At 44.5% G+C, this 27840-nt stretch overlaps 1 protein-coding gene across 7 annotated transcripts in view; it reads left to right on the top strand.

Annotated features, from left to right (window-relative positions):
• The window catches only part of map7d3 (MAP7 domain containing 3), a 112817-nt gene that overhangs the window by 15777 nt on the left and 69200 nt on the right, over nt 1-27840 (top strand). For all 7 annotated transcript variants that reach the window (XM_059651315.1, XM_059651312.1, XM_059651314.1 and 4 more), the window contains exons 2-3: nt 24857-24961; nt 27108-27188. In XM_059651315.1, coding sequence (XP_059507298.1) covers nt 24857-24961; nt 27108-27188 — 186 coding nt within the window. The remainder of the gene's footprint in view (nt 1-24856; nt 24962-27107; nt 27189-27840) is intronic.

The raw sequence follows: 27840 nt of genomic DNA, 5'->3' as shown, positions 1-27840 counted from the left end.
AAGTTGTGCGTACACGTGCATCATCGATGATTCGAGGCCCATGGACAAGCCAGTAGTTGGACTTAAACTGTGGTTATCCATAATTAGTGTTAAGCAATACAGATAGCAAAGTGGTAATTAAGCTGTTAAAGAAACAACTTAGCCAAGTCATTTATATTGAGCAATTTTGAGTAAATAGATTCTGACTCCAAATTGGTGTACATATAAAGCATATGAAAATTGATTTATGTTTCCTTGAGTTTGGATGCCTGAAGGGTTTTTTTCAGGTATTTTAAGGCTAATATCAGATTTAATAGGGTTGCTAAGAGAGAATCTAGATCCTGTGGAGAAATCTAGAATGAAGTGATTGCAAATTAAAATTGGGCTGTTCGGGAGTGAAGCAAGGAAGCACTTCTTCACACTGAGGATATTGGAAATCTTCAAGTGCTCCTTAAAGCAGTTGTGCTCACCCGTGATTCCTCTTGGGGAAGGGTTTCAGGATGTGTAGAATTTAAGTAATAAGTGCAGAGCAGTCTTGAGGAAGGCAGAGTGGCTCCTTCCTGTTCTAAAAGCACAGTATTGTTTCATACATAGATAATAAAATGTGAGGCTGGATGAACACAGCAGGCCAAGCAGCATCTCAGGAGCACAAAAGCTGACGTTTCGGGCCTAGACCCTTCATCAGAGAGGGGGATGGGGGGAGGGAACTGGAATAAATAGGGAAAGAGGGGGAGGCGGACCGAAGATGGAGAGTAAAGAAGATAGGTGGAGAGAGTGTAGGTGGGGAGGTAGGGAGGGGATAGGTCAGTCCAGGGAAGACGGACAGGTCAAGGAGGTGGGATGAGGTTAGTAGGTAGCTGGGGGTGCGGCTTGGGGTGGGAGGAAGGGATGGGTGAGAGGAAGAACCGGTTAGGGAGGCAGAGACAGGTTGGACTGGTTTTGGGATGCAGTGGGTGGGGGGGAAGAGTTGGGCTGGTTGTGTGGTGCATTGGGGGGAGGGAATGAACTGGGCTGGTTTAGGGATGCAGTAGGGGAAGGGGAGATTTTGAAACTGGTGAAGTCCACATTGATACCATATGGCTGCAGGGTTCCCAGGCGGAATATGAGTTGCTGTTCCTGCAACCTTCGGGTGGCATCATTGTGGCAGTGCAGGAGGCCCATGATGGACATGTCATCAAGAGAATGGGAGGGGGAGTGGAAATGGTTTGCGACTCAGAGGTGCAGTTGTTTGTTGCGAACTGAGCGGAGGTGTTCTGCAAAGCGGTCCCCAAGCCTCCGCTTGGTTTCCCCAATGTAGAGGAAGCCGCACCGGGTACAGTGGATGCAGTGTACCACATTGGCAGATGTGCAGGTGAACCTCTGCTTGATGTGGAATGTCATCTTGGGGCCTGGGATGGGGGTGAGGGAGGAGGTGTGGGGACAAGTGTAGCATTTCCTGCGGTTGCAGGGGAAGGTGCCGGGTGTGGTGGGGTTGGAGGGCAGTGTGGAGCGAACAAGGGAGTCACGGAGAGAGTGGTCTCTCTGGAAAGCAGACAGGGGAGGGGATGGAAAAATGTCTTGGGTGGTGGGGTCGGATTGTAAATGGCGGAAGTGTCGGAGGATAATGCCTACCTCCCCACCTACACTCTCTCCACCTATCTTCTTTACTCTCCATCTTCGGTCCGCCTCCCCCTCTCTCCCTATTTATTCCAGTTCCCTCCCCCCATCCCCCTCTCTGATGAAGGGTCTAGGCCCGAAACGTCAGCTTTTGTGCTCCTGAGATGCTGCTTGGCCTGCTGTGTTCATCCAGCCTCACATTTTATTATCTTGGAATCTCCAGCATCTGCAGTTCCCATTATCTTTGTTTCATACATGCCTTGTGAACTTACATCCTATGAGTTTACAAGTAGGCAGCTAGTTGACTATTAGCAATAGCTACACCATCAGTTACAGATTTTGTCTTTCTGAGAAGGCAACGGTAATTTCTCCTTTAATAGAACCAGTGCCAAGCAATTCAGGATGGTCTTGAACGACAGAATCTAGTTTTCAAAATAGAGGTCATCTATTTCTGATTAAATTGTTGAGAGCAGACCGAGTTTGATCTGTTAGAAAGAAACTTAATGGATATCATTCTGTCCTTGTTAAAGCTATCGTTGGTTAACTTGGGCTGCATATAAGAACACATGTTGTTGTCTAATTGTCTAATTTTCACTGGAGTCCTCAATCTTGTGCAGTACTGTTCTAGGGCAAACCTTGGCCATTCCCTTGACAATAAGTTTCATGGTGAGAAAGTAACTTTGACATGCATGTGGCTTATCGATTTCAATTGGTTTAGGTCATTTTGTTCAATGGGAAATTTGCATTACAAACTGAGGCACTATTCACCAGAAACATCAGTCACAGATCAGTTGAGGTCTCTTGTCAGGATCACTAACATGCTTCCGGGAAAGAAATCTGATCATGACCTAGTCTGACCTACAGGTGATTCCAGCCCCAAAACAATGAGTGTGAAATTGAAATGACCTGGCAAACCACTCTGTGGTACCAGTTGCTACAAAGTCTCAAAAATGAAACTGGACGGACCACCTAGCTTTGACCTAAGCACCAGAAGAAGACAACCCCTGAAACAGCCCTGTTGACCCTGTAAAGTTCTCCTTGTTAATGTCTGGGGACTAGTGCCAAAATTGAGAGAGCTGTCTCGGGCTTGTCAAGCAACAGCCTTACATACATATACTCTCAGAATCATATCTTATAGACAATGTCTCACCCCACCATCACATCCCCGATATGTCATGTCCCAGCAGAGGGGGCTGCACAGTAGAAAACAGTCAGGATGCAGTTGCATTGGGTGTTTCAACATTGACTCCAGACCCCATGACTTCTCACGGCTTCAGAATAAACATGGGCAAGGAGGTTTCCTGCTGGTTGCAGTGTACCATACTCCCTTTGCTGATGAATCAGTACTCCTCCATACTTACCAACAGTTGGAAGCACTGAGGATGGCAAGAGCATAAAATATACACTCGGCTTCAATGTCTGCCACCAAGAGTGGCCTGGCAGCAGCACTATTGATCAAGCTGGTAGGGTCCTAAAGGACATAGCTGGTTGACTGGGGGTGACAGAACCAACAAGAGGGAAAAACATGTTTGACCTCATCCTTACCGGCTCCAATGGCATCTGTCAATGTCAGCATCGGTAAGAGTAATCACTGCACAGATCTAGAAACTCGAGGCTGGGCATTCGTGTGGGCCATTAACATCTGCAGAATTATACTGCATTACAGTACATAATGGTGTGGACTACAATATACCCCACTCTCTCATCACCGTCACGCCAGGAGATCAACCCTGGTTCAATGGAGAGTGCAGGAGAACATGCCACCTGCAGCACCAGGCGTATGTGAATATGAGATGTCATCCCAGTGATGCTACCAACAGGACTACTTGCATGCCAAACAGCATAAGTAATAGACAGAGCTATGTGATCCTACAAGCAATGGATCAGATCTAAACTCTATGGTCTTGCCACATACAGCCATGAATGGTTGCCGACAATTAAACAATTCACTGGAGGAGAAGGCTTCACAAATATCCCCATCCTCAATAATGGAAGAGTCCAAAACATCAGTGGAAAAGAAAAGACTGAAGCATTCGCAGTTAACTTCGGCCGGAAGTGGATGATCCATCTTGGCCTCCTTCAGTGTTCCACAGCACTTCTGAAAGTCTTCAACCACTTAATTCAGTCCATGTGATATGACGAAACGGTTGGAGTCACTGGATGGTGCAAAGACTATGGGCCCTGAAGCATTTTGGCAATTGTACTGAATACTTGTGCGCTGAACACCCCTCTAGCCAAGCTGGGTCACGATCCTGGATCTCCCTTCCTGACTGCGTTGTAGGTCGACTAACAACAAATGGATATCAAGATGCAACTAGGGATGGACAGTAAATGCTGGCTATTCACCCTGTCCGGGCTCCTCGTGATTTTGTAAACCTCTGTAAGGTCACCTCCTTAAGCCCTGATGTCCCAGGGAAAATAGCCCCAGCCCATTTACTCTCTCACTTTAGCTTGAACTTTCTGACCCTGGCAACATCTTTGTAATTTTTTTCTGAACCCTTTCATTCCTATAACAGGGAGACCAGAATTGAATGCAGTATTCCAAAAGTGGCCTAACCAATGTCCTGTGGAGCTGCAACAGGAAGTCCCAACTCTTGTGCTCAATGCACTGATCAGTAAAGGCAAGCATATAACACACTAACTTTTAAACTCTGTGATTCCACTTTCAAGGAACAATGAAGCTGTACCCTTATGTTTCTTTGTTTGGCAACACTTCCCAGAACCCTACCATTAGTTGTATAAGTCCTGCCCTGATTTTTGCCTTTCCAAAATGCAACACCTCACATTTATCTAAACTAAATTATATCTGCAACATATCGGCCCATCTGATCAAGGTCATTGTATTCTGAGAGAATCTTCTTCACTGTCCAGTACAGCTTTAGACATCAGTTGCTGAAGACGAGCACCTGGATGCAGTAGGTAGTGAAGGTGACAAATTACGTGCTGTCCTTCAAAGTGAGAGGATGAGAGTACAGGAGTAGGGCTATCTTGCTACAGTTGTATAAGGCGTTATTGAGATGGTAACTATGCAGTTTTGATCTCCTTATCTGAGGAGGGATGTTCTGGCTGTGGAGGAAGTGTAACAAAGATTTACCAGACTAACTCCTGGGATGGCAGGACTGATGTATAAAGAGAGACTGGATTGATTAGGGATAACAATGTGGAGCTGGAGGAACACAGCAGGCTAGGCAGCATCAGAGGAGCAAGAAAGCTAATGTTTCAGGTCAGGACCCTTCTTCAGGAGTCAAATTTCTGAAGTAGGGTCCCAACCCAAAAGATGGTTATTTCTAAACAATTCCCTTTATCTATAACGATCCTGACTAATGAATGACAAGTTGCCGGAAGTGGAGTTGCTATGCCCAGCTATACGCATGATACTTGGAAACGCTGCCTGAAAACTGAATAAAAATTTTATAAAATTAAATGCGTGACAAGGCAACATTGCCCTCACTAGTTGTTTCATCTCCTTTTATTCACCCTCTGCTCTTTCCTGTAGCTGTGTGTAAAGGAGAGTCAATAACTGGCACCTGTAATTGAAAGAGATTTTCCATACAGAATTTTCTTCTGGTTTATTTAATGATTTTTTTTTTCCCAGAAGTTACTAATATTTTGAGAGTAAGAAACTGAGTTATTGTAGCCTCTGCAGTATATCTCACTTCCACTAAGGCAAGCCTCCATCTCTTTCCTCCTCAATAGATTTTCATTGCGGCTCAGTGATAAATGATAGCAATGCATTCCTTCTGTCTTTCATTCCTATTTGTACCAACAGTCTCTAGTCTTGATTGTTCTGTGTTTCAAAGCATAATTCAGGTCTGTGTGAACTAGACCAAGAAAGTTGAGTAAAGTCACAGGTATAACAATATGTGGAGCTGGATGAACACAGCAGGCCAAGCAGCATCTTAGGAGCACAAAAGCTGACGTTTCAGGCCGAGACGCATAGAACATAGAAAAGTACAGCACAGTACATGCCCTTCGCCCCATGATGTTGTGCCGTGGAATAATCCTAATCCCAAAATGAAATAACCTAACCTACATTCCCCTCAATTCACTGCTGTCCATGTGCGTGTCCGGCAGTCGCTTAAATGTCACTAATGACTCTGCTTCCACAACTACAACTGGCAAACTGTTCCATCGCTCACAACTCTCTGGGTGAAGAACCTCCCTCTGACGTCTCCTCTGTACCTTCCTCCTAACACCTTAAAACTATGACCCCTTGTGGCAGTCAATCCTGCCCTGGGGAAAAGTCTCAGGCTATCGACTCTATCCATGCCTCTCATTACCTTGTACACCTCGATCAGGTCACCTCTCTTCCACCTCTCCAGAGAGAAAAGCCCGAGCTCAGTCAACCTCTGCTCATAAGAGAAGCCCTCCAGTCCAGGCAGCATCCTGGTGAACCTCCTTTGCACCCTCTCCAAAGCCTCCACATCTTTCCTATAATAGGGCGACCAGAACTGGACACAATATTCCAAGTATGGTCTCACCAGGGTTTTGTAGAGCTGCAGCATAACCTCGCAGCTCTTAAACTCGATCCCCCTGTTAATGAAAGCCAAAACACCATATGTTTTCTTAACGACCTTATCCACCTGGGTGGCAACTTTGAGGGAGCTATGCACTTGAACACCAAGATCCCACCATTCCTCCACACTGCCGAGAATCCTGCCTTCAATCCTATATTCAGCATTTAAGTTCGACCTTCCAAAATGCATCACTTCGCATTTATCCAGGTTGAACTCCATTTGCCATTTCTCAGCCCAGCTCTGCATACTGACAGTGTCTCACTGAAGCCTGCAATAACCCTCGATACTATCAAGGCAGCTCCAACCTTTGTGTCATCAGCAAACATACTAACCCACCCCTCAACCTCCTCATTCAAGTCATTTATAAAAACTCCAAAGAGCAGAGGCCCAAGAACAGAGCCCTGCGGGACACCACTCAGCACTGACCTCTAGGCAGAATACTTACCATCTACAACCACTCTCTGTCTCCTGTCAGCCAACCAATTCAGACAGCCAAATCACCCTGTATCCCATACCTCCTGACTTTATGAATGAGCCTGCCGCAGGGAACCTTATCGAATGCCTTGCTGAAGTCCATGTACACCACATCCACTGTTCGACCCTTGTCACCCTTTCTCATGACTTTCTCAAAGAACTCAATAATATTTGTAAGGCATGACCTGCCCCTCTCAAAGCCATGCTGACCCCCTTATAATCACACTATGCTTTTCCAAATGGTCATAAATCCTATCCCTCAGAATTCTTTCCAAAACCTTGTTGACCACAGACGTAAAACTGAATGGTCTGTAATTTCCAAGGCGTTCCCTATTCCCTTTCTTGAAAAGAGGAACGACATTTACCTCCCTCCAATCTTCCGGTACGACTCCCGTGGAGAGTGAGGAAGCAAAGATCTTCACCAGCGGCTTAGCAACCTCCTTTCTCGTTTCCTGGAGCAACCTAGGATAAATCTGGTCTGGACCTGGGGACTTATCAATCTTAATGTTTGCCAAAATTTCCAGCACGTCAACTTCCTCAATCTTGATCTGTTCAAGCCCGTTTTCCTGCTCCTCAAAGTTCTCATTCACAACAAGGTCCTTTTCCTTGGTGAAAACTGAAGCAAAAAACTCATTTAGGGCTTCCCCTATCTGCTCAGACTCCATGCACAAGTTCCCTACGCTATCCCTGATCGGCCCTACCCTCTCCCTTCTTCAGAAACATTTGTGTTCCTCTGATGCTGCTTGGCCTGCTGTGTTCATCCAGCTCCACACATCATTAAATCAGATTCTCCAGCATCTGCAGTCCCATTATCTCTAAAGTCACTACTATACCTGTGTTTGTGAAGTTCACATACAGCAATCACAGTAGAGATTGATTGATTTTCACAGATGAAACTTGTTCAAACTGAAAATTTGTTTGAGTGAAAGAGCCTTGTTCTCTCCAACCGCTTTTCAAAAAGTGACTTTTTGACGAATGGGTTATGGTTAACAAGCAGAAAATTGTAGGTATAAAAGCTTTCAGAGCATAGCCCCTTTGCCAGGTGAAGGAGATGAAAGGGCTATCCTTCAAAAGCTTGCGTTTTCAAGTAAACCTGTTCCACTGAGCCTGTTGGACTAATACCTGGTTTTGTGTGATTTCTTTAGGGTTGGGGGATGATTCTGGATGGATTGCTCTTTGGAAGGTCGGTCTGCTGACATTTCGGGCCTAAACCCTTCATCAGAAAAGGGGCTTGGGGAGAGGATTCTGAAATAAATAGGGAGAGAGTGGGAGGCGGTCTGAAGATAGATAGAGGAGAAGATAGGTGCAGAGAACAGTATGGGTGGGGAGGTAGGGAGAGGATAGGTCAGTCCGGGGAGGATGGACAGGTCAAGGGGGCAGGATGAGTTTAGGAGGTAGGAAATGGAGGTGCGCCTTGAGGTGGGAGGAGGCGATAGGTGAGAGGAAGAACAGGTTAGGGAGGCGGGAGTATCTGGGCTGGTTTTGGGATGCAGTGGGGGGAGGGGAGATTTTGAAGCTTGTGAAGTCCACATTGATAGCGTTGGGCTGCAGGGTTCCCAAGCGGAATGTGAGTTGCTGTTCCTGCAGCCTATGGGTGTCATCATTATGGCACTGCAGGAGGCCCATGATGGACATGTCGTCTAAGGAATGGAAGGGGACGTTGAAATGGTTTGCGACTGGGAGGTGCAGTTGTTTACTGCGAACCGAGCGTAGGTGTTCTGCAAAGCGCTCCCCAAGCCTCCACTTGGTTTCCCCAATGTAGAGGAAGCCACACTGGGTACAATGGATACAATATACCACCTTGGCGGATATGCAGTGAACATCTGCTTAATATGAAAAGTCATCTTGGAGCCTGGGATAGGGGTGACGGAGGAGGTCCACCCACTGCATCCCAAAAACCAGTCCGTCCTGTCTCTGCCTCCCTAACCTGTTCTTCCTCTCACCCATCCCTTCCTCCCACCCCAAGCTGCACCTCCATCTCCCACCTACTAACCTCATCCCACCTCCTTGACCTGTCCGTCTTCCCTGGACTGACCTATCCCCTCCCTACCTCCCCACCAATACTCTCCTCTCCACCTATCTTCTTTTCTCTCCATCTTCGGTCCACCTCCCCCTCTCTCCCTATTTATTCCAGTTCCCTCTCCCCATCCCCCTCTCTGAAGGGTCTAGGCCCGAAACGTCAGCTTTTGTGCTCCTGAATGCTGCTGGGCCTGCTGTGTTCATCCAGCCTCACATTTTATTATCTTGGATTTCTTCCCTGCTGTTTTTAAACTTTGTTTATAGTTTAGGTGTAGTGTTGCAGTGCAGTGAATGGAGGGCCATCGATGCACAGTTTGACCTTGCTGCATGCTGGCATGACTAATTTCAAATCACCAGCTCCCATGTCCCCACGCGTGCTCTCTGCATATTTGTATGAGCATTGGGGGTTGACCTGATCTATCAGTATATTGGGTTGTCTGTAGAACGAGGCTAATGCAGCTGATTAGAAAGTTTAAATTAATTCTATAAAGTGGCAACCTCACCCAGTGAGGATACATTAAAATTAACCAATTCACAACTCAAATTTTAAACGTTAGTATAGTCTTGTCAGTCCTAATTTACTTTCATGATAGTTTATTAAGCACAGAAAGTCTGCCGGCTTTGCTAAAGTCCATTTTAAAATAGGCTGCTGTCATTGGATTAGGATGTGTGTCTGTTTTTCATATTTCTTTAACCATACCTCGGTTTCTCTAACAAAGGAGCTAAGATGAGGACCTTGCATTGTGCATGTTTTTTTTCTCTTCTGAAACATTCTCTGGGCTTTATGTAATGGTGCTGATTTAGTTCCTGTTTGTTACTGACTTGTTTGTGAGATATAAGAAGTTCCTGTTTGAGGCACATCTGACAAAGGGTTTCTCTGTTGTCTGATTTTTCTCTCTCTTGCAGCTGTCAGGTTTACTTTTGACTATTTGTTCTGTTTTTTTTGGAAAGAGACCCTAAGAAATAGGAACAAGAGTAGGCTTTCGGCTCCTGACCCCATATAACGGGATAATGGTTGATCTGTATGTTCGCTTTCCTGCCATTTCCAGGTTACCCTTGATTCTCCTGATCAAGATCTGTCTAATCAGATGATAAATAGCTTTTATTCATTCATTGGAAGAGGGTGTCTCTGGCTAGGCCAACACCTTTTGCCCATTCCTACTTGTCCAGAGGACAGTCAAGATTCAATGTAGGCCAGACCAGGTGGCGATGGCAGTTTCCCTCCCTAAAGGGCGCGAGTGAAATAGGTGGCTTTTCCAACAATCAGCGATAGTTTCATGGTCTTCATCAGGCTCTTAATTCCAAATTTTAATTTTAGGAGCGATGAAAGGCTAGTGTTATTATCGCTGCACTGTTGATCCAGAGAGCGGGGTAATGTTCTGGGGAACCATGTTCGGTTCCCGCCACAGCAGATGTTGACATTTGAATTCAATGGACTCTTAATTCCATATTTTCAATAACAATCATGAATCTGTTTTTGATCATTGTGAAAGCCCATCTGCTTCACTTTAGAGAAGGAATCTGCCATCCTTACCTGGTCTAGCCTATGTGTGACTCCTGACCCAACGTAATACGGTCGATTCTTTACTCCCCTCTGGGCAGTTAGGGTGGGTAATAAATGCTGGTCTAGCTAGTGATGTTCTCATCCGGAGAATGAATTAAAAAAAATAAAATTTGAACCTGTGTCCCTAGAACATTATCTGGATCTCTGGATTAATAGCCTAGTGACTAATACCATTTGGGCTATCACATCTGGTGTTATTGCTTAACTAGTAAGCAGGCAATGGCAGGAGGAACCTTGGGCTAATAGATTTAATAATGGCAGACTAGAATTCCTATCGCCACATGCCTATTCTGAGGAAGACTAATGAAGTGTGGTTCATCAGGTCTGGCAGCATCTGTGAAAAAATGTCAGAGTTAATGTTTCAGGTCTGGTGACCTTTCTGACTTGCTAAGTCTTTCCAGCAACTTCTGTTTTTGTTCTTGATTTACAACATCTGCAGTTCTTTGATTTTTGAGTGTAGTTCATGTTGTAATGTAGGAAACATTTGGAAAAGTGTTTGAAGTTCCCTCCCTGTTTAAAAGTAATGATGAAATGGACTGAGGTAACAAGGTGTCGAGCTGGATGAACACAGCAGGCCAAGCAGCATCATAGGTTCAGGAAGGCTGACATTTTGGGCCTAGATCCTTCATCAGAAATGGGATTATTATCTATTATCTAATACGATAATATGACTATTATCTATGAAATGGACTGCTTTGCTTTTCAGAAATAAGTTACAGTTTGTAACTTCAAAGCTTTCCTTAAGATTCCATATGCATTTTTTATGCATTATCTCAATAAAAGCCTCTTGCAACAATCAAAGGGGGTGTCCCTTGTTTCTCACTTGACTCTTACATATGTCCCACTGACGGATCAAGTTATTGGAGGCAGTTGCCTCATTTTGAAGCTTTCATCTGAGTCAGTAAATCATGGGTTCAAATTTCACTCGTAGCACTTGACATGTAAACCAGGTTGCTACATTGGTGTAGTAGGGGAATTTCCACCACCCTGTCGATGTCTTGTTGAAGATAAAGAAGATTGAGTGAACTCATTGAAGAGGCTTAAAAGTTAAATGTAGAGTTGATAGAAGCAATTTTGTCTAGTGGGACTGTCCATCTTGAGAGAGATTCGCCAACTTTAGGTACATTTAAGTCGTCATTGGGTAAGCATATGGACGTACATGGAATAGTGTAGGTTAGATGGGCTTCAGATTGGTATGACAGGTCGGCACAACATCAAGGGCCGAAGGGCCTGTACTGTGCTGTTATGTTCTATGAAAGTAAATTATCATTAGGCTGCTTGGGAGTGAAGTCGGGAAATACTTTGTATAAGGTGTAGTGGAAATTGGGAACATGGTTTTCTTTCCTTTCTTTTTTAACCGCCATTTCCAAAAACCTGTTGTGAGTTAGAGGCTTCAAAACTGAGATTTTGTTTCTAGTTGCACAAGGGATATGGAACAAAAATGGATTAGTGAATTGAGGCATCATTTGACCTGTTCTGTTCAAATCATGATGAAGCAAGCTGCAAATGAGTGATTTCTGTCCTTAATATCGCTCAAGTCCTTCTATCTCTCTCTCTTAATCTCTTCCACACCCAATCTAATAATTGCTGCTATTAAATCCCCGTAGATTCCCCAGTTTTGATTATATTTTGGCCATGGTTATAACTTGAGTCACTTCCTGTCTGTTTTACAGAATACATTGAATACTGAGTTTAATTCAGACTTCATAATGAATCAAGAGGCAGTCTTTAGAGTGAGCTTGCTTCCAGTGTTTTGCTAACAGTGCAGTGACCCTGTTGTAACCCACACGTCCGAGTTATGTTTATTTATTCATCACCAATTACATCGTGTATTTCTGAGTATAGCTAATTAAATAAATGTTCAACTCTGTTAATACTGCTAACTGTGCTGGGTTTCATGTGATGAAGTTACATGTGCTCCTTGTTTCTGTTATTGGAGTCACTTACTTGTTCTTCCTGGTCTGCAAGGTTGGCTTATCAATTTAAGGAACATAGTACGATTTAGAAATAATTTTAGGGTGAATAGCTGGAAGCTGTGCTTGTCCCCTCTCTGCATTGCTTTGTTAATTTAACTTGGTGAATGTTGTGTAGTTCAGTTTATAACATTCTAGCCTGTGGTTCTAAAGTTTGTGCATATAGCAAACACCATTCTGGGGTAAGTTTACTCAGAGCAGAGAGTAACTCGCCCACCCTTCTTAAAGGCAAGGAAATAAATTGCAGGCCAGGATTCAAACAGGAGAACATATTACTCAGAAATATTCCTGTTCATTAATTGTTGGGAAAGTATGGACACACATTTTTGAGCTCAGGGGAACTCCATCCTCACCCTGTAGTATATTATACCTTATCCTTGGGGGAAATTACTTAGTCCTCTGTGTCTGGTATGGAATGCTGACCGTGTACTATTGTGAAATGTTATCACCAGTATGTAGAGATTGCTTTGCTTTGACGAGGTTGCTCAGTAACTGTTTATTTTGGATGGGAGCAAGGCTGAGGGATGCAGGTATTGCAGAAGTTCCAAACGTGCCCGTAAGGTCTAACTCTTTAACATATAGCATCTACGCTTTCCATAAGCAATTGGGAGAGGGCATTTCTCGAGTGAGATGCCACTCAAGCAAGAGAGAGATGTTGGAAATTTAATGCATCACAGTTTTTAAGGTCAATTACGTATGAAAAGATTAACAAGACTGCTGACTCAGCTGACAGCTTAACTGTCAATCACCTGAAGCCTAAATAGGCCCTCAATTACTATTGAAGTTTAACAAGTGAGAGTAATTTCAGCTCATCCCAGCTCTATTTAAGAAAGGAACTGTGAAAAGCACATGATCAGTAGGCTTCCTGAAACAGTTGGGAGAAGGTACAGCCTGAGTGAATGCGTGATACTGGAAATTAAATGCTTCGTGGGAGTTCAATGCACAGGCAAAGAGGTGTGTTTTATTTTGTTTGTTTATACAGTCCTTTGCAGGGTTTATAGTTTGTAATAGTTCAGCTTCCACTGAGCAGAGAGATTGGAGTCCTAGTTCAACAGCCGTAATGCCAGGGGACAGCTGACTGAGAAAATAAGTCAAAACATGACATTACAGGAAAGTCTGTTGATTGGTTTGTGGTTTTAAAGTTTTTTTGGATGAAAGTTAGAGCCAGTATAACAAAGGAATATGTCAGAAAAGTAGTATAAGGGACATAAACATAGTTACTACGTTTTTCTAAAGACCTACTAAGGCGTTTAACAGAAGCCATGGCAGCAGAGCTCTCACCCATGATTTGCTTCTCCTGTGCTATTCGTAAATCGTTAAAAGCAGTAGTTTTCACCTAAAGTAGAAATTTCTGGAAAAACTCAGGTCCAGCAGCATGTGAGGAGAGACAGCAGAGTTAATGCTTTTGGCCCATTGACCCTTCAAAATTCTTCAGTTCGTAAAGTTTTGGTTGTCCTTGGTGACCACCTGCAGGAAGTCTGTCCAGCTCCTGACTAACACACATTTTGGAATTGGAGCTGCCGGTGGCTTCAGTGTGGGGTCTCCGCAAAGTGGACCAAATTGTGTATAGCACATTCAATGAGTTGGTCACGTCGCAAGTGCAGAGTGAACATGTAGAAACGAACGGGTGACCACTAGGCAGAGTGGAGGAAAGCAGGTAATGGTTGCCCCTGTTTCTAACAGATAAACTAGTTTTGGATACTGCTGGGGGAATGACTGTATAAAGGAAAGCAGTGACAGCTAACTTGACAGTACCGTGGGTGGATCCCCTATACAAGAAGGGTGGAAAAAGAATGCCAGGGCTATAATGAAAGGAGTTAAATTGTTAGAGGAACAGATGAGCACTTTTACAGCAGCAAAGGAGATTCCAGAGTAATGTGTTGCCTCCCTGGCAGGATCAGGGATGTCACTGGCTGCAAGACATTCTGAAGGGGGAAGGCAAGCTCAAAGAGATCATGTATTTTTTATATTCATTAATGGGATCTGGGTGTCACTTGCTAGGCCACCATTTGTTGCCCATCACTAATTGCCCAGAGGGCAGTTAAGAGTCAACCACATTACAGTGGATCTAGGGACACATGTAGACCTCACCAGGCAAGGATGGTAGTTTCCTTCCCTAACGGACTTTAGTGAACCTGATGGTTTTTCCAACAGCAGTTTCATGGCCAACATTGGACCCTTGATTCCATATTTTTTATTGAATTCAGATTCTGCCATCTGTCATATTGGCTTTTGGACCCACTGACATTGGGAAGCAAAGGGGTGAGCTCCTGAAAGCGGGATTTAAGAAGTGGTTTAAAGAATGAGACCCAAAAGATGGTTATCGCTGGATTACTTCCAGTCCTCTGTGCAAGTGAGTAGGAGTTAAATTAGATTAGATTCCCTACAATGTGGAAACAGGCCCTTCAGCCCAACAAGTCCACACCGCCCCTTGAAGTATCCCACCCAGACCCATCCCCTTATAACACACACGCACGTCCCTGAACACTACGGGCAATTTAGCATGGCCAATCCACCTAGCCTGCACATCTTTGGACTGTGGGAGGAAACCGGAGCACCCGGAGGAAACCCACGCAGACACTGGGAGAATGTGCAAACTCCACACAGACAGTCATCCAAGGCTGGAATGGAACCTGGGTCCCTGGTGCTGTGAGGCTGCAGTGCTAACCACTGAGCCACCGTGCTGCCCCTTAGGTGAGGAGAGATGGTGCAGAAGGAAGAGCTTCAGATTTCTGGGACATTGAAACTGCTTTGATGGTCAGTGGGATCAGTACAAGGTGAAAGGAAATGGGGAATGAGACCAAAATCTTTGCGGATGGTGTTGGTGATGTTGTGGAAGAGTTGAAAGTACTTTGACAGTCTTTTGGGACCCGGAGAGTGTGTTCAGCAATGGAAGATGAATGGCTAAAATTAGAAGTGACAGCAAGTGAGTCAGGAGGCATTGACATTACAGGCAAATTAAGGCACAAGGGAATTTGTCATGGATGGTATTTATTTTAATGCAAAGAGGTTGACAAAACAGATGAGTTGAGAACACAAATTAAAACATGAGGGTATAATATCATTGCTGTCAATGAGACCTGGTTGAGAGAGGAGCAGGATTGGATGCTCAATATCCCAGGATACATGGTCCTCGGGTGAGACAGGGAAGGAGGTCGAAGAGAAGGGGTCACAATTTTGATACAGGAATCTATACAGCACTAAGAAGGGATGACATCTTAGGTTTCTCAAATAAAGCCATATGGCTAGAACTTAAAAACCACAAAAGGAATAGTCTCATTGCTGGGAGTCTACTGTAGATCCCCTAACAGTCCAAGAGAAATAGAAGATCTGATGTGTAGGTAAATTTCAGGAAATTTTAGGAGTAGTAGGATCATAGGATATTTCAACTGCTGCGACATTAACTGGGGTAGTCATTGTGTGAAAGGTTTGGAGCGGTCAGATTTCTTAACGTGCATCAGGAAAGCTTTGTGAGCCAATACAGAGAAGTCCTTGAAGAGACGGGGTGGTCTGGACTTAGTTTTAGGTACCGAACCTGGGCAAGTGTTTGAAGTATCAGTGGGGAGTGATCATAACTCAGAGATTCAGGATTATTAGGGAAAGGACAAGAATGGGCCTGAAAACACATATCTCAACGGGGGGAAGGTCACCTTTACTAAGATCAGCTGTGATTTGGCCACCATGGTTCAGAAGAACCTGCGAGTAAATCTGTCTCTGAACTGTGGGGTGGCAGGAAGAAAATATGGAAAGAACGGGGCCAACATTTTCCAGAAAAGCAAAAGGGTGGAACAAATCCTGTGAACCCTGATGTTAAGCGATGTAGAGCATCGGATTCAGAGGAAAAAGTGGAGGCTTATGGCAGATACTGAGGGCTCAAAACAGCCGGGGTCCTAGTAGAATATAGAATGTGCAAGAGGGAGGTTAGGAAAGCTAAAGGGGCTATGAAAGGATACTGGCGCATAAAATAAAGGAAATTCCAAAGTTATTTTACAAGTACATAATCGGATGGTTAGATAGAGTGGATAGGGAGAACCTTTTTCCTAGGATGGTGACAGTGAACACGAGGGGGCATAGCTTTAAATTGAGGTGTGAAACATATAGGACAGATGTCAGAGGTAGTTTCTTTACTCAGAGTGTAGTAAGGGAATAGAATGCTTTGCCTGCAACGGTAGTAGATTCGCCAACTTTAGGTACATTTAAGTCGTCATTGGACAAGCATATGGACGTACATGGAATAGTGTAGGTTAGATGGGCTTGAGATCGGTACGACAGGTCGGCACAACATCAAGGGCCGAAGGGCCTGTACTATATCTCCCATAATCTCATTCCTCCGCATTTTGTACAATAGCCTATTGTGGGGAACCTTATTGAACGCCTTGCTGAAATCCATATACACCACATCAACCGGTTTACTCTCATCTACCTGTTTGGTTACCTTCTCAAAGAACTCAATAAGGTTTGTGAGGCACGACCTTCCCTTCACAAATCCGTGCTGACTATCCTGAATCAATTTATTCTTTTCTAGATGATTATAAATCCTATCCCTTATAACCTTTTCCAACACTTTACCAACAACTGAGGTAAGGCTCGCTGGTCTATAATTACCAGGGTTGTCTCTACTCCCCTTCTTGAACAGGGGAACCACATTTGCTATTCTCCAGTCATCTGGCACTATTCCTGTAGACAATGACGAGTTAAAAATCAATGCCAAAGGCTCGGCAATCTCCTCCCTGGCTTCCCAGAAGATCCTAGGATAAATCCTAACCGGCCCAGGGGACTTATCTATTTTCACACTCTGTAGGATTTCTAATACCTCTTCCTTGTGAACCTCAATCCCACCTAGTCTAGTAGCCTGTATCTCAGTATTCTCCTTGACAACATTGTCGTTTTCTAGAGTGAATACTGTAGAAAAATATTCATTTAGTGTTCCCCTATTTCCTCTGACACCACACACGACTTCCCACTACTATCCTTGATTGGCCCTAATCTTACTCTCGTCATTCTTTTATTCCTTATGTACCTATAGAAAGCCTTAGGGTTTACCCTGAGCCTATCTGCCAACAACTTCTCATGTCTCCTCCTGGCTGTTCTGAGCTCTCTGTTTAGGTCTTTCCTGGCTACCTTGTAGCCCTCAAGCGCCCTAACTGAGCCTTCACATCTCATCCTAACATAAGCCGCCTTCTTCCTCTTGACCAGAGATTCCACTTCTTTCATAAACCATGGCTCCCGCGTCTGCAGCTTCCTCCCTGCTGACAGGTACATACTTATCTAGGACACACAGGAGCTTTTCCTTGAATAGGCTCCACATTTCTAATGTGCCCATCCCTTGCAGTATCCTTCCCCATCCTATGCTCCCTAAATCTTGCCTAATCTCATCGTAATTGCCTTTCCCCCAGCTATAACTCTTGCCCAGTGGTATACGCCTATCCCTTTCCATCACTAAAGTAAACATAACAGAATTGTGATCGTTATCACCAAAGTGCTCACCTGCCCGGGCTCATTACCCAGTATCAAATCTAATGTGGCTTTGCCCCTTGTTGGCCTATCTACATACTGTGTCCAGAAGCCCTCCTGCACACACTGGGCAAAAGCTGATCCATCTATAGTACTCGAGCTATAGTGTTCCCAGTCAATATTTGGAAAGTTGAAGTCCCCCATGACAACTACCCTGTTTGTCTCACTCCTATCGATAATCATCTTTGCTATTCTTTCCTCTACATATCTGGAACTACTTGGAGGCGTATAGAAAACTCCCAACAGGCTGATCTCTCCTTTCCTGTTTCTAACCTCAGCCCATACTACCTCAGTTGATGAGTCCCCAAACATCCTTTCTGCAACTGTATTGCTGTCCTTGACCAACAATGCCACACCCCCCCGCCCCCCGCTTTTACCATCTTTTCTGTTCTTACTGAAACATCTAAATCCCAAAACCTGCAACAACCATTCCTGTCCCTGATCTATCCATGTCTCCAAAATGGCCACAATATTGAAGTCCCAGGTACTAACCCGTGCTGCAAGTTCACCCACCTTATTCCGGACGCTCCTGGCGTTGAAGTAGACACACTTCAAACCAACTTCTTGCTTGCCGGTGCCATCTTGCGTCCCTGAAACTTTATTTCGGACCTCCCTACTCTCAACCTTTTCTATATATGAATATGGGAAGGTAATCGGTAAATTCGCAGTTGATATAAAAATTAGTTGGGTGGTAAATAGTGAGCAGGATAGCCTTAGATTACAAAATATAGATGGGCTGGTCAAATGGGCTGATCACTGGTGTTGGAGGAGAGGAAACTGTGGGAAGACATGATTGAGATGTATAAAATTTTGAGGAGAGTAGAAGGGCAGACAGGAAAGAAACTATCCCCTTGTTGGAAGGATCGATCACCAGGGGCTTAGATTTAAGGTAGTGGGCAGATGGCCTAGATGAGATGAGGAAACATTTTTTTTCATCCAGAGGGTGGTGAAAATCTGAAACTGACTGCATGTGAGAGTGCTAGAACCAGAAACACTCATAATATTTAAGTATTTAGATGTGTACTTGTGATGCAGAGGAAAACAAGGCTATTGGAAATGGGATCAGAATAATTATGGTTCTGTTTGACCAGTGCAGCTATGATGGGCTGAAGGGCTTTTATCAGTGATGTAGATTCTATGACTGTATAGCATAGGTATGATGGTGCTGTGCTTATGGTAGTGAACTAGCTATTTAGAGGCCAAGGATACATTGTGTGAAATATAATATTGATGGTTTGTGGTCGAGCATCAGGAGATGATCAAAATCTTTCAGGCTCATCAAAAGTGAATGTTTCCCCAAAGAAATTTAAGCAATATGCCCTGAATGCAACAAGGGGACAAACAGATTTGGATTTAATAATGAGCCAAATTTAATTAGTAAACAAATAGTGCATGAACATTTATTAAGTAACGATCATAACATGATTGAGTTCAGTGTAGCATTTGAAAGCGAAAAGCATGAAACAACTAAGTTTTTTTTGGTTTGTGTAAGGCTGACTTTAAAAAGATGAGACAGACTGTCCACAGTTATCTAGAAAAATCTGCTAATGGGTAAAACAACTGAAAAACATTGGATAACAAGGTGTAGAGCTGCATGAACACAGCAGGCCAGGCAGCATCAGAGGAGCAGGTTTGCTGACATTTCGGGTCTGGACCTTTCTTCCGAAATGGGGGAGCGGAACGGGATTCTGAAATGAATAGGGAGAGAGGCGGAGGTTATGATGGAAGGTGGATAGAGGAGCAGATAGGTGGAGAAAAGACAGACAGGTCAAGGGGGTGGGGATGGAGCCAGTGAAGGTGAGTGTAGGTAGGGAGTTGGGATGGGTGTTGGTCACTTGGGATGGAGGGGCAGGTGGGTGGGAGTGAAGACTGACATTAGAGGCTGTTTGTATTGTATTAAATGTTTCTTTTTGGACCAGTTTATATGTCCTAGAGAATAAAGCTCTGCTTCACAGAAAAACAGCCATGAGCAACTAGAGTAACAAGGGACAGCAAAACTAAAAGAAAGAGCTTACCAAAATGCTTAAAGCAGTACAGCCTGCTGAATGGGAAAGATTCAAAGACTAGCAAAGGACCACAATCCCTTTTTGTAGCTCTTGTAAGCTATATGAAAGGAAACTTACCAGGGACGTCAAAATCAGTAAAAATAAATGTTATAGTTACATAAGGGAAAGCAGGTGATCAGCAGCAATGTTGGCCCACTAAAGATTGAAAATGGGGATATTACAAATGACTGTGGAGAAATGGCAGACATGTTGGATGATTAGCATGCCTCAGATCCTGCAGGAAGCCCTGAGAAAATTAGTGATACATCAGGGAAAGAGGCTAAGCAAAATTAACGTTAGCAATTACAACCTGCAAGTGCCTCTCCAAGTCACTCACCATTCTGACTTGGAAATATATCACTGTTCCTTTGCTGTCTCAAGGTCAAAATCCTGGAATTCTCTCACTAACGGCATTGTGGGTCTACCTACAGTACATGGATTACAGCGGTTCAAGAAAGCACCTCACCACCACCTTCTCAAGGGGGCAGACAATAAATGCTGGTCATCCAACGCCCATATCGAGTGAATTAAAGAAAACATTGATCAACTTAATGCAACTAAAGAGTAACAAATCCCCAGGACTTGATGGATTCCATCTGACCGTGAAATAGGAGAGCGCATTGTAGATGCCTTAACTGTAATCTTTAGACTTCTCTGTTCAAGACTTGACCTTTTAGGATTAGAAAAATTGCACATGTCACTGTTGCTTAAGAAGTTGAAAGAGGATAGATCTGGGTAATTTCTAGGTGATATGAAGTTAGAAACAGTGGCTGTCCAAAAAGACTTGAATGTTCATTTGCATAAATCTTTAAAATGCCAGGAACAGGTGCCAGTAAAATTCAAGAAAGCTAATGGAATGCTGGCCCTTATATCTAGAGGACTGGAGTATGCAGATGTGAAAGTTATTCTGTAGTCTTACAAAATGCTGTTCAGCCCCTACTGAGAGCAGACACACCTTATGAAAGATATTTTGGCCGAGGAGCGAGTGCAACATAGGCTTGCAAGAATGATGCCTGGGATTCAGAGGTTAAGTTATGAGGAGAGATTTTGCACACTTGGCCTATTTTCTCGAGAACTTAGAGATTAGGGATATGATTAAAGTCTTCAAGACATCAACAAGGAAAGACAGGGTGGGTAAAGATAAGCTATTTCCACTAGTTGGAGATTCTACAACAGAATCTAAGAGCCACAGATCTGATTGAATGGTGGGACAGGCTCGAGGGCTTGCATGGCCTATTTCTATTCCTGTGTTCCTTTGACCCTTGCACCCAACCAGCTTGCTTCGCATATGAATGCAGTGCCACACTGCAGCTGCCCTTGAGAGGACAGGTGATGGGCAGTGGTATTCACTTGTCTCATTCTGAAAACAAGTATCTAATAGTGTAAAATGCTGTAGGTCTCGCAGCATCTGTAGAGAGAGACGGTTTTGATTCCAGTGACATCTTTATTTTCCTTATTGGATGAGAGCAGCAGTGGCTAGGCCAGCATTTATTGCCCATCTCAGAGGGCAATTTAAAAGTCAACCACATTGCTGTGGGTTTAGAGTCTCGTGTAGTCCAGACCAGGTAAGGATTGCTGTTTCCTTCCTTAAAGCGCATTAGTGAACCTGATGTTTTTTCCCAGCAATCGAAAATGGTTTCATGATCATTATTAGACTCTCAATTCCAGATTTTTATTGAATTCAGATTCCATAATGTGCTGTGGTGTGATTCAAACCTGGATCACCAGAACATTAGAGATGATGGGAACTGCAGATGCTGGAGAATTCCAAGATAATAAAATGTGAGGCCGGATGAACACAGCAGGCCAAGCAGCATCTCAGGAGCACAAAAGCTGACGTTTCGGGCCTAGACCCTTCATCAGAGAGGGGGATGGGGAGAGGGAGCTGGAATAAATAGGGAGAGAGGGGGAGGCGGACCGAAGATGGAGAGTAAAGAAGATAGGTGGAGAGAGTATAGGTGGGGAGGTAGGGAGGGGAGACGGACAGGTCAAGGAGGTGGGATGAGGTTAGTAGGTAGCTGGGGGTGCGGCTTGGTGTGGGAGGAAGGGATGGGTGAGAGGAAGAACCGGTTAGGGAGGCAGAGACAGGTTGGACTGGTTTTGGGATGCAGTGGGTGGGGGGAAGAGCTGGGCTGGTTGTGTGGTGCAGTGGGGGGAGGGGACGAACTGGGCTGGTTTAGGGATGCAGTAGGGGAAGGGGAGATTTTGAAACTGGTGAAGTCCACATTGATACCATATGGCTGCAGGGTTCCCAGGCGGAATATGAGTTGCTGTTCCTGCAACCTTCGGGTGGCATCATTGTGGCAGTGCAGGAGGCCCATGATGGGCATGTCATCTAGAGAATGGGAGGGGGAGTGGAAATGGTTTGCGACTGGGAGGTGCAGTTGTTTGTTTCGAACTGAGCGGAGGTGTTCTGCAAAGCGGTCTCCAAGCCTTCGCTTGGTTTCCCCAATGTAGAGGAAGCCGCACCGGGTACAATGGATGCAGTATACCACATTGGCAGATGTGCAGGTGAACCTCTGCTTAATGTGGAATGTCATCTTGGGGCCTGCGATAGGGGTGAGGGAGGAGGTGTGGGGACAAGTGTAGCATTTCCTGCGGTTGCAGGGGAAGGTGCCGGGTGTGGTGGGGTTGGAGGGCAGTGTGGAGCGCCCTCCAACCCCACCACACCCGGCACCTTCCCCTGCAACCGCAGGAAATGCTACACTTGTCCCCACACCTCCTCCCTCACCCCCATCCCAGGCCCCAAGATGACATTCCACATTAAGCAGAGGTTCACCTGCACACCTGCCAATGTGGTATACTGCATCCACTGTACCCGGTGCGGCTTCCTCTACATTGTGGAAACCAAGCGGAGGCTTGGAGACCGCTTTGCAGAACACCTCCGCTCAGTTCGCAACAAACAACTGCACCTCCCAGTCGCAAACCATTTCCACTCCCCCTCGCATTCTCTAGATGACATGTCCATCATGGGCCTCCTGCACTGCTACAATGATGCCACCCGAAGGTTGCAGGAACAGCAACTCATATTCCGCCTGGGAACCCTGCAGCCATATGGTATCAATGTGGACTTCACCAGTTTCAAAATCTCCCCTTCCCCTACTGCATCCCTAAACCAGCCTAGTTCGTCCCCTCCCCCCACTGCACCACACAACCAGCCCAGCTCTTCCCCCCCCACCCACTGCATCCCAAAACCAGTCCAACCTGTCTCTGCCTCCCTAACCTGTTCTTCCTCTCACCCATCCCTTCCTCCCACACCAAGCCGCACCCCCAGCTACCTACTAACCTCATCCCATCTCCTTGACCTGTCCGTCTCCCCTCCCTATCTCCCCACCTATACTCTCTCCAACTATCTTCTTTACTCTCCATCTTCGGTCCGCCTCCCCCTCTCTCCCTATTTATTCCAGCTCCCTCTCCCCATCCCCCTCTCTGATGAAGGGTCTAGGCCCGAAACGTCAGCTTTTGTGCTCCTGAGATGCTGCTTGGCCTGCTGTGTTCATCCAGCCTCACATTTTATTATCACCATGCTGGTGGGCTTGGTTACAAATGTTTCCTCACCTTGCTAGGTAACGCCGTCAGTGTACCTCCAGTGCAAAGTTGGTATTCTGTTTCCACTTGTTACTTCCGGTTTTGTATACGGGATTTAATTCAATACTTGATGGAGTTCCAGTTCGAATACCAGGCCTCCAGGAATTCCCTGGCGTGTCTCTCTTTGGCTTGTGAGATTACTGATGTGTTGTCCCAGTTGAATGCGTCCTTCTTGTCCGTGTGAAGTGAGGCAAGTGAGAATTGGTCTTGTCTCTTGGTGGCTAGATGGAGTTCATGTATCTGTGTAGTCAATTTTCTTCTGGTTTGGCATATGTAGTGTTTGTCACAGTCCTTGCATGGTATTTTGTATATTACCCCAGTTTTGCTGGTTTTGTGTATGGGATCCTTTACGTTCATCAGTAGCTGTCGTAGGGAGGTTTGTGGGCTACTCGTGTATCAAAATAGCATATCAGCCAAACTGAGGGACACTCATTCAACTGGGGCAACACATCAATAATCGCACAAGCCAAACAGCGACTTGTCAGGGAATTCCTGCAGGCCTGGTATTCCAACTGCAACTCCATCAGCAAGCACATTGAATTGGACCCTGTGTACAAATCGGAAGTAATGTTAACCACCCCAGTAAACTGAGGTGCATAAATAACAAGCGGGATGTTTCACTGGAGGCACATTGACAATGTTACCTAGCAGGGTGATGAAATGTTTGCAACTGAACCCACTGGCTCGGCAAGCATGTCTAGTACGTAATATTGTTCAATATTTTCAGATTTTTTCAGCAGTTATCAAGGTGTTTCATTCATTTTCAGAAACTGCTATCCAGAACTGGTGTACCATAATGGGTGCCATCTGTTCTTTCAAAAACTGTATTGTTTGTGACTATGCTGTAGATAGATTTTAGCAGGATGTGTACTATTACTATGAAATGGGCAAGTGCATCACTAGTGAAGTTTAACAGAGAATTGCTAATGATACATTTTCGTCCGAAGAATGACAGATGGCTCAGTTTGCTGTTGCAAAGCCAAATGGAACCCCAAGCTTTATTGATAGAGGAATAGGGTACAAAAGCATTGGAGATCATAGAAAACCTTGTAAACCATTGGTTAAGGCACAGCTAGTTGTTCAATTGTAGGCTCCATACTTTAGGAAAGATGTCAAGGCCTTACGAAGCAGAAACTAGAATGAGGAATATCAGTTACATGGAGAAGATGGAATGATTCACCTTTTGAGCAGAGATGTCTGACAGAATTTTCACAAAGATTGTGAAAATCATGAAGGCTTTTGGTAAAATAAATAAAGACGCCATGTTTCCATTGGCTATAGGGTCAGTAATCAGAGAGGGACAGATTGAGTATAATTGGCAAAAGAATCAGAATCCAAGAAGATTCCCTTTTTGACGTTGACTGTGATGTAGTTGTGACCACACTGCCTGAAGAGGTGGTGGGTATGTATTCAGCCATGACTTTCAGTGAGAATTATTTGAAAAGAAAAATGTACAAAGCAGTGGGGAAAGAGAAGGACAATAGGACTAGTAATTTGCTCTTTCCAAGAGCAGACACGAGCACAAATGGCCATGTGTGTCTCACCTGTGCTATATTATTTTGAAGATTTTGTTTTTCTCTTTCTCAGTGGCTGCAGCACAAGCCGAAGCAGAGGAAAGAAGAAGCCAAAGTGTAAATAGTCCTGTTTCCTCTGACCCAGCACCAGTCGTTGCAAAGGCACCAAACAAACCAGGTACCCGAATCCCTGCTGAGCTGATTGATACAGGTTGAGATCGTTGACCCTGGTCATCCATGTCCATTCTGTGGCAAGTCCATCCAGAGTTTGTGCACAGTCTAGTTTAGATCATTGTAAAGTAGCAGCCAATGTGCATTTAAACCGGTTTTAAACAGCTTACTCCACTTGGACACTTCAGAGTACCATGCAAGTAGCCATTTAACATCTGGTTCTTTATCACCAGGCAAAATGACAGCTCGGATGCACAATGATCTGAGTCCGAGTATCAATTTTCCAATCTCGTGCCCTCTCCCACAAAACCACAAGGTGGGGTAAATAAAAACTTTGAGCAAAGAGTAGGAGTTATGAGAGACAGCACAGGGACAATGGAATGAATGGACTCTTTGCTGTGTATCTCTGATTTAGTTTGATAAATGAAAATTATTTTCTCAGATGATAGAGCTGATCTCTCTGCTAGAGTCTACACTTTGCTATTCTTTCTCTCTTGCTGGGTATCTTTGTGCCTCCCCTACTTTCCAAAGTGCTTCAAGTTCTGGTGCTGCAATTGCTGGGATGGAATAATTTGCAGGGAATCTTATGGAAGAGTCTGGGACAAGATAACAGACAATAAGTGATAATGGGAACTGCAGATGCTGGAGAATCCAAGATAATAAAATGTGAGGCTGGATGAACACAGCAGGCCCAGCAGCATCTCAGGAGCACAAAAGCTGATGTTTCTGGCCTAGACCCTTCATCAGAGGGTGATGAAGGGTCTAGGCCCGAAACGTCAGCTTTTGTGCTACTGGGCCTGCTGTGTTCATCCAGCCTCACATTTTATTATAACAGACAATAAGTTTGTTTTTTTTCTTTTGCACAGTTGTTTTAATTGGTTGTCGATGAGCACTAGCCTCATTTCTGATTCCCTGATCAAAAGTACTCCGAGTGCATGACGTGTTTTGCTTTTCAATTTGGGAACCTAGATTATAGGGGCGGGTGTAAGTAACCCAGCCCTTCAAACCTGCTCCGCCATTAAACATAATCAGGGCTGACCTTTCCTGGTCTCAGCACCATTTTCCAGCCAGCTTCACATTGTCCTTTATTGCGCTTTTTATCGGAAACATATCTATTTCTTTCTTGATTCTGTTGATTTTGATTCGGCGTCTGCTGCACTCTGTGCAGTGAGTCCCATAGATTCACAACCCTATCCTAAACTTGGTTTTGAACATATCTGCTCTCACTGTATCTGTAGCATCTTGTTTAAGACATTCCACATCTGTTCCATATTTAACAAACCAGTCTTTTTTTGGAATTTTATACATCTCAATCAAGTCCCCCGTCATTTTTCTGAACTCCAGCGAGTACAAGCCCAGGCTATTCATCTGTTCTTTGCACGACAGTCCTTTCATCCCTGGAATCAATCTGGTGAGCCCCCCACTCTCCCGGCCCTGAACTGCCTCCAGTGGCACCACCTTCTTCCTTAAGTAAGGAGACAAAACTGGATGCACTACTCCGGATATAGCCTCACCAGCATCTTATGTATTTGTAGTAACACTTCTTTATTTTTATAGTCCAGTTCTTGTGCAATAAATGTCAAGATTCCATTTGCCTTTCTTGACATATGGTGCATCTGCATACCCACTTTTTGCAATTCATTTACAAGGACACCCAGATTCCTCTGCATTTTGAATCTGCCTCCCATTTAATAATTTGTCCTTTTATTATTTTCCCACAGAAATGGACAAACTTACACTTACCCACATCAAACTCTATATGCCTGATTCTGGCCCACTGTCCTAGCCAGTCGATATCCATCTGTAAACTCTTTAGTTTTAGTATCATCTACAAATTTTGCTATGTTACTTTCTGTGCCTGTTTGCAATTCGTTTATACAGATTGTAAATGGCTGAGGTCTGAGAACTGAACCCTGCAGCATGCCTCTAGTTACAGTCCATCATTGACTAGACTATAGCCGTTGGCTGATGTTCCAGCTACATTCGCTGCTGAGTGTTCCAAATACATTTAGCCTCAGTCTATCAGTAGAAGTGTTTCTACTGACTGGCCACTCTGTCCCTCCAACAAGTTTGCTTTGTCAGTAGGAAAGAAAATACTCATCAACCAGCTCATCATCTCTACTCACTAATATTATGTGATTTCTCTTAATCAGTGATAGACGGCTCCACTCTAAAGACAGTTGAAAGACAGAGACTAGCCAAGGAACGGCGAGAAGAAAGGGAGAAAGAGATTGGTGAGTGACAACTTTTCAGGTAGAGGAATGTGTGGGAGCAAGGGAGGAGGATATGGAGAAGAGGGGAGTCTAGATACAGAGCCTGGGGACAGGTAATGAAGAGTAGAGTGTGGGAGTGGGGGACTAGTGGAAATGAGTGTAGGAATAGGAGGAATATGGAGACGTTTTGCAGTTTTGTCTCACGAATCATTGTCATAGTCATGTAACGCTGTAAAGGTCCTTCACCCCATCGAGTTTGTATTGGCAATGACTGACCACTCAAGACACGCCAATCCCAATTTACTACATTGGTCCCATATCCTTGAACTTCCAGTCCTGACGAAAGGTTTCGGCCTGAAACATTGACTTTCCTGCTCCTTGGATGCTATCTGACCCGTGCTTTTCCAGCTCCACATTTATTTACTCTGGCTTTCAGCTATTGCAGTCCTTACTGCCTCCTTGAACACTATGATATTTCAAGTGCTTGACCAAAAATGTTTCTAAACGTTGTAAGTTTTCTGGCCTCCACGACCTACCCAGGCAGTGTATTCCAGATTTCCACCGTCTACTGAGCAGAAATAAGTTTGTTTCTTTTATTCTCCAATCCACTGTGAATCTCCTGTCCCTTATCCCAAACTATGCTGCCTTGTGATTGACTCCTCAATCAAGGAGA

This window comes from Stegostoma tigrinum, chromosome 15 (genome assembly GCF_030684315.1).
Source record: "Stegostoma tigrinum isolate sSteTig4 chromosome 15, sSteTig4.hap1, whole genome shotgun sequence".
Taxonomy (NCBI): Eukaryota; Metazoa; Chordata; class Chondrichthyes; order Orectolobiformes; family Stegostomatidae; genus Stegostoma; species Stegostoma tigrinum.
The sequence above is the reverse complement of the archived record's forward strand: the minus strand, read 5'-3'. Positions and strand labels throughout refer to the sequence as shown.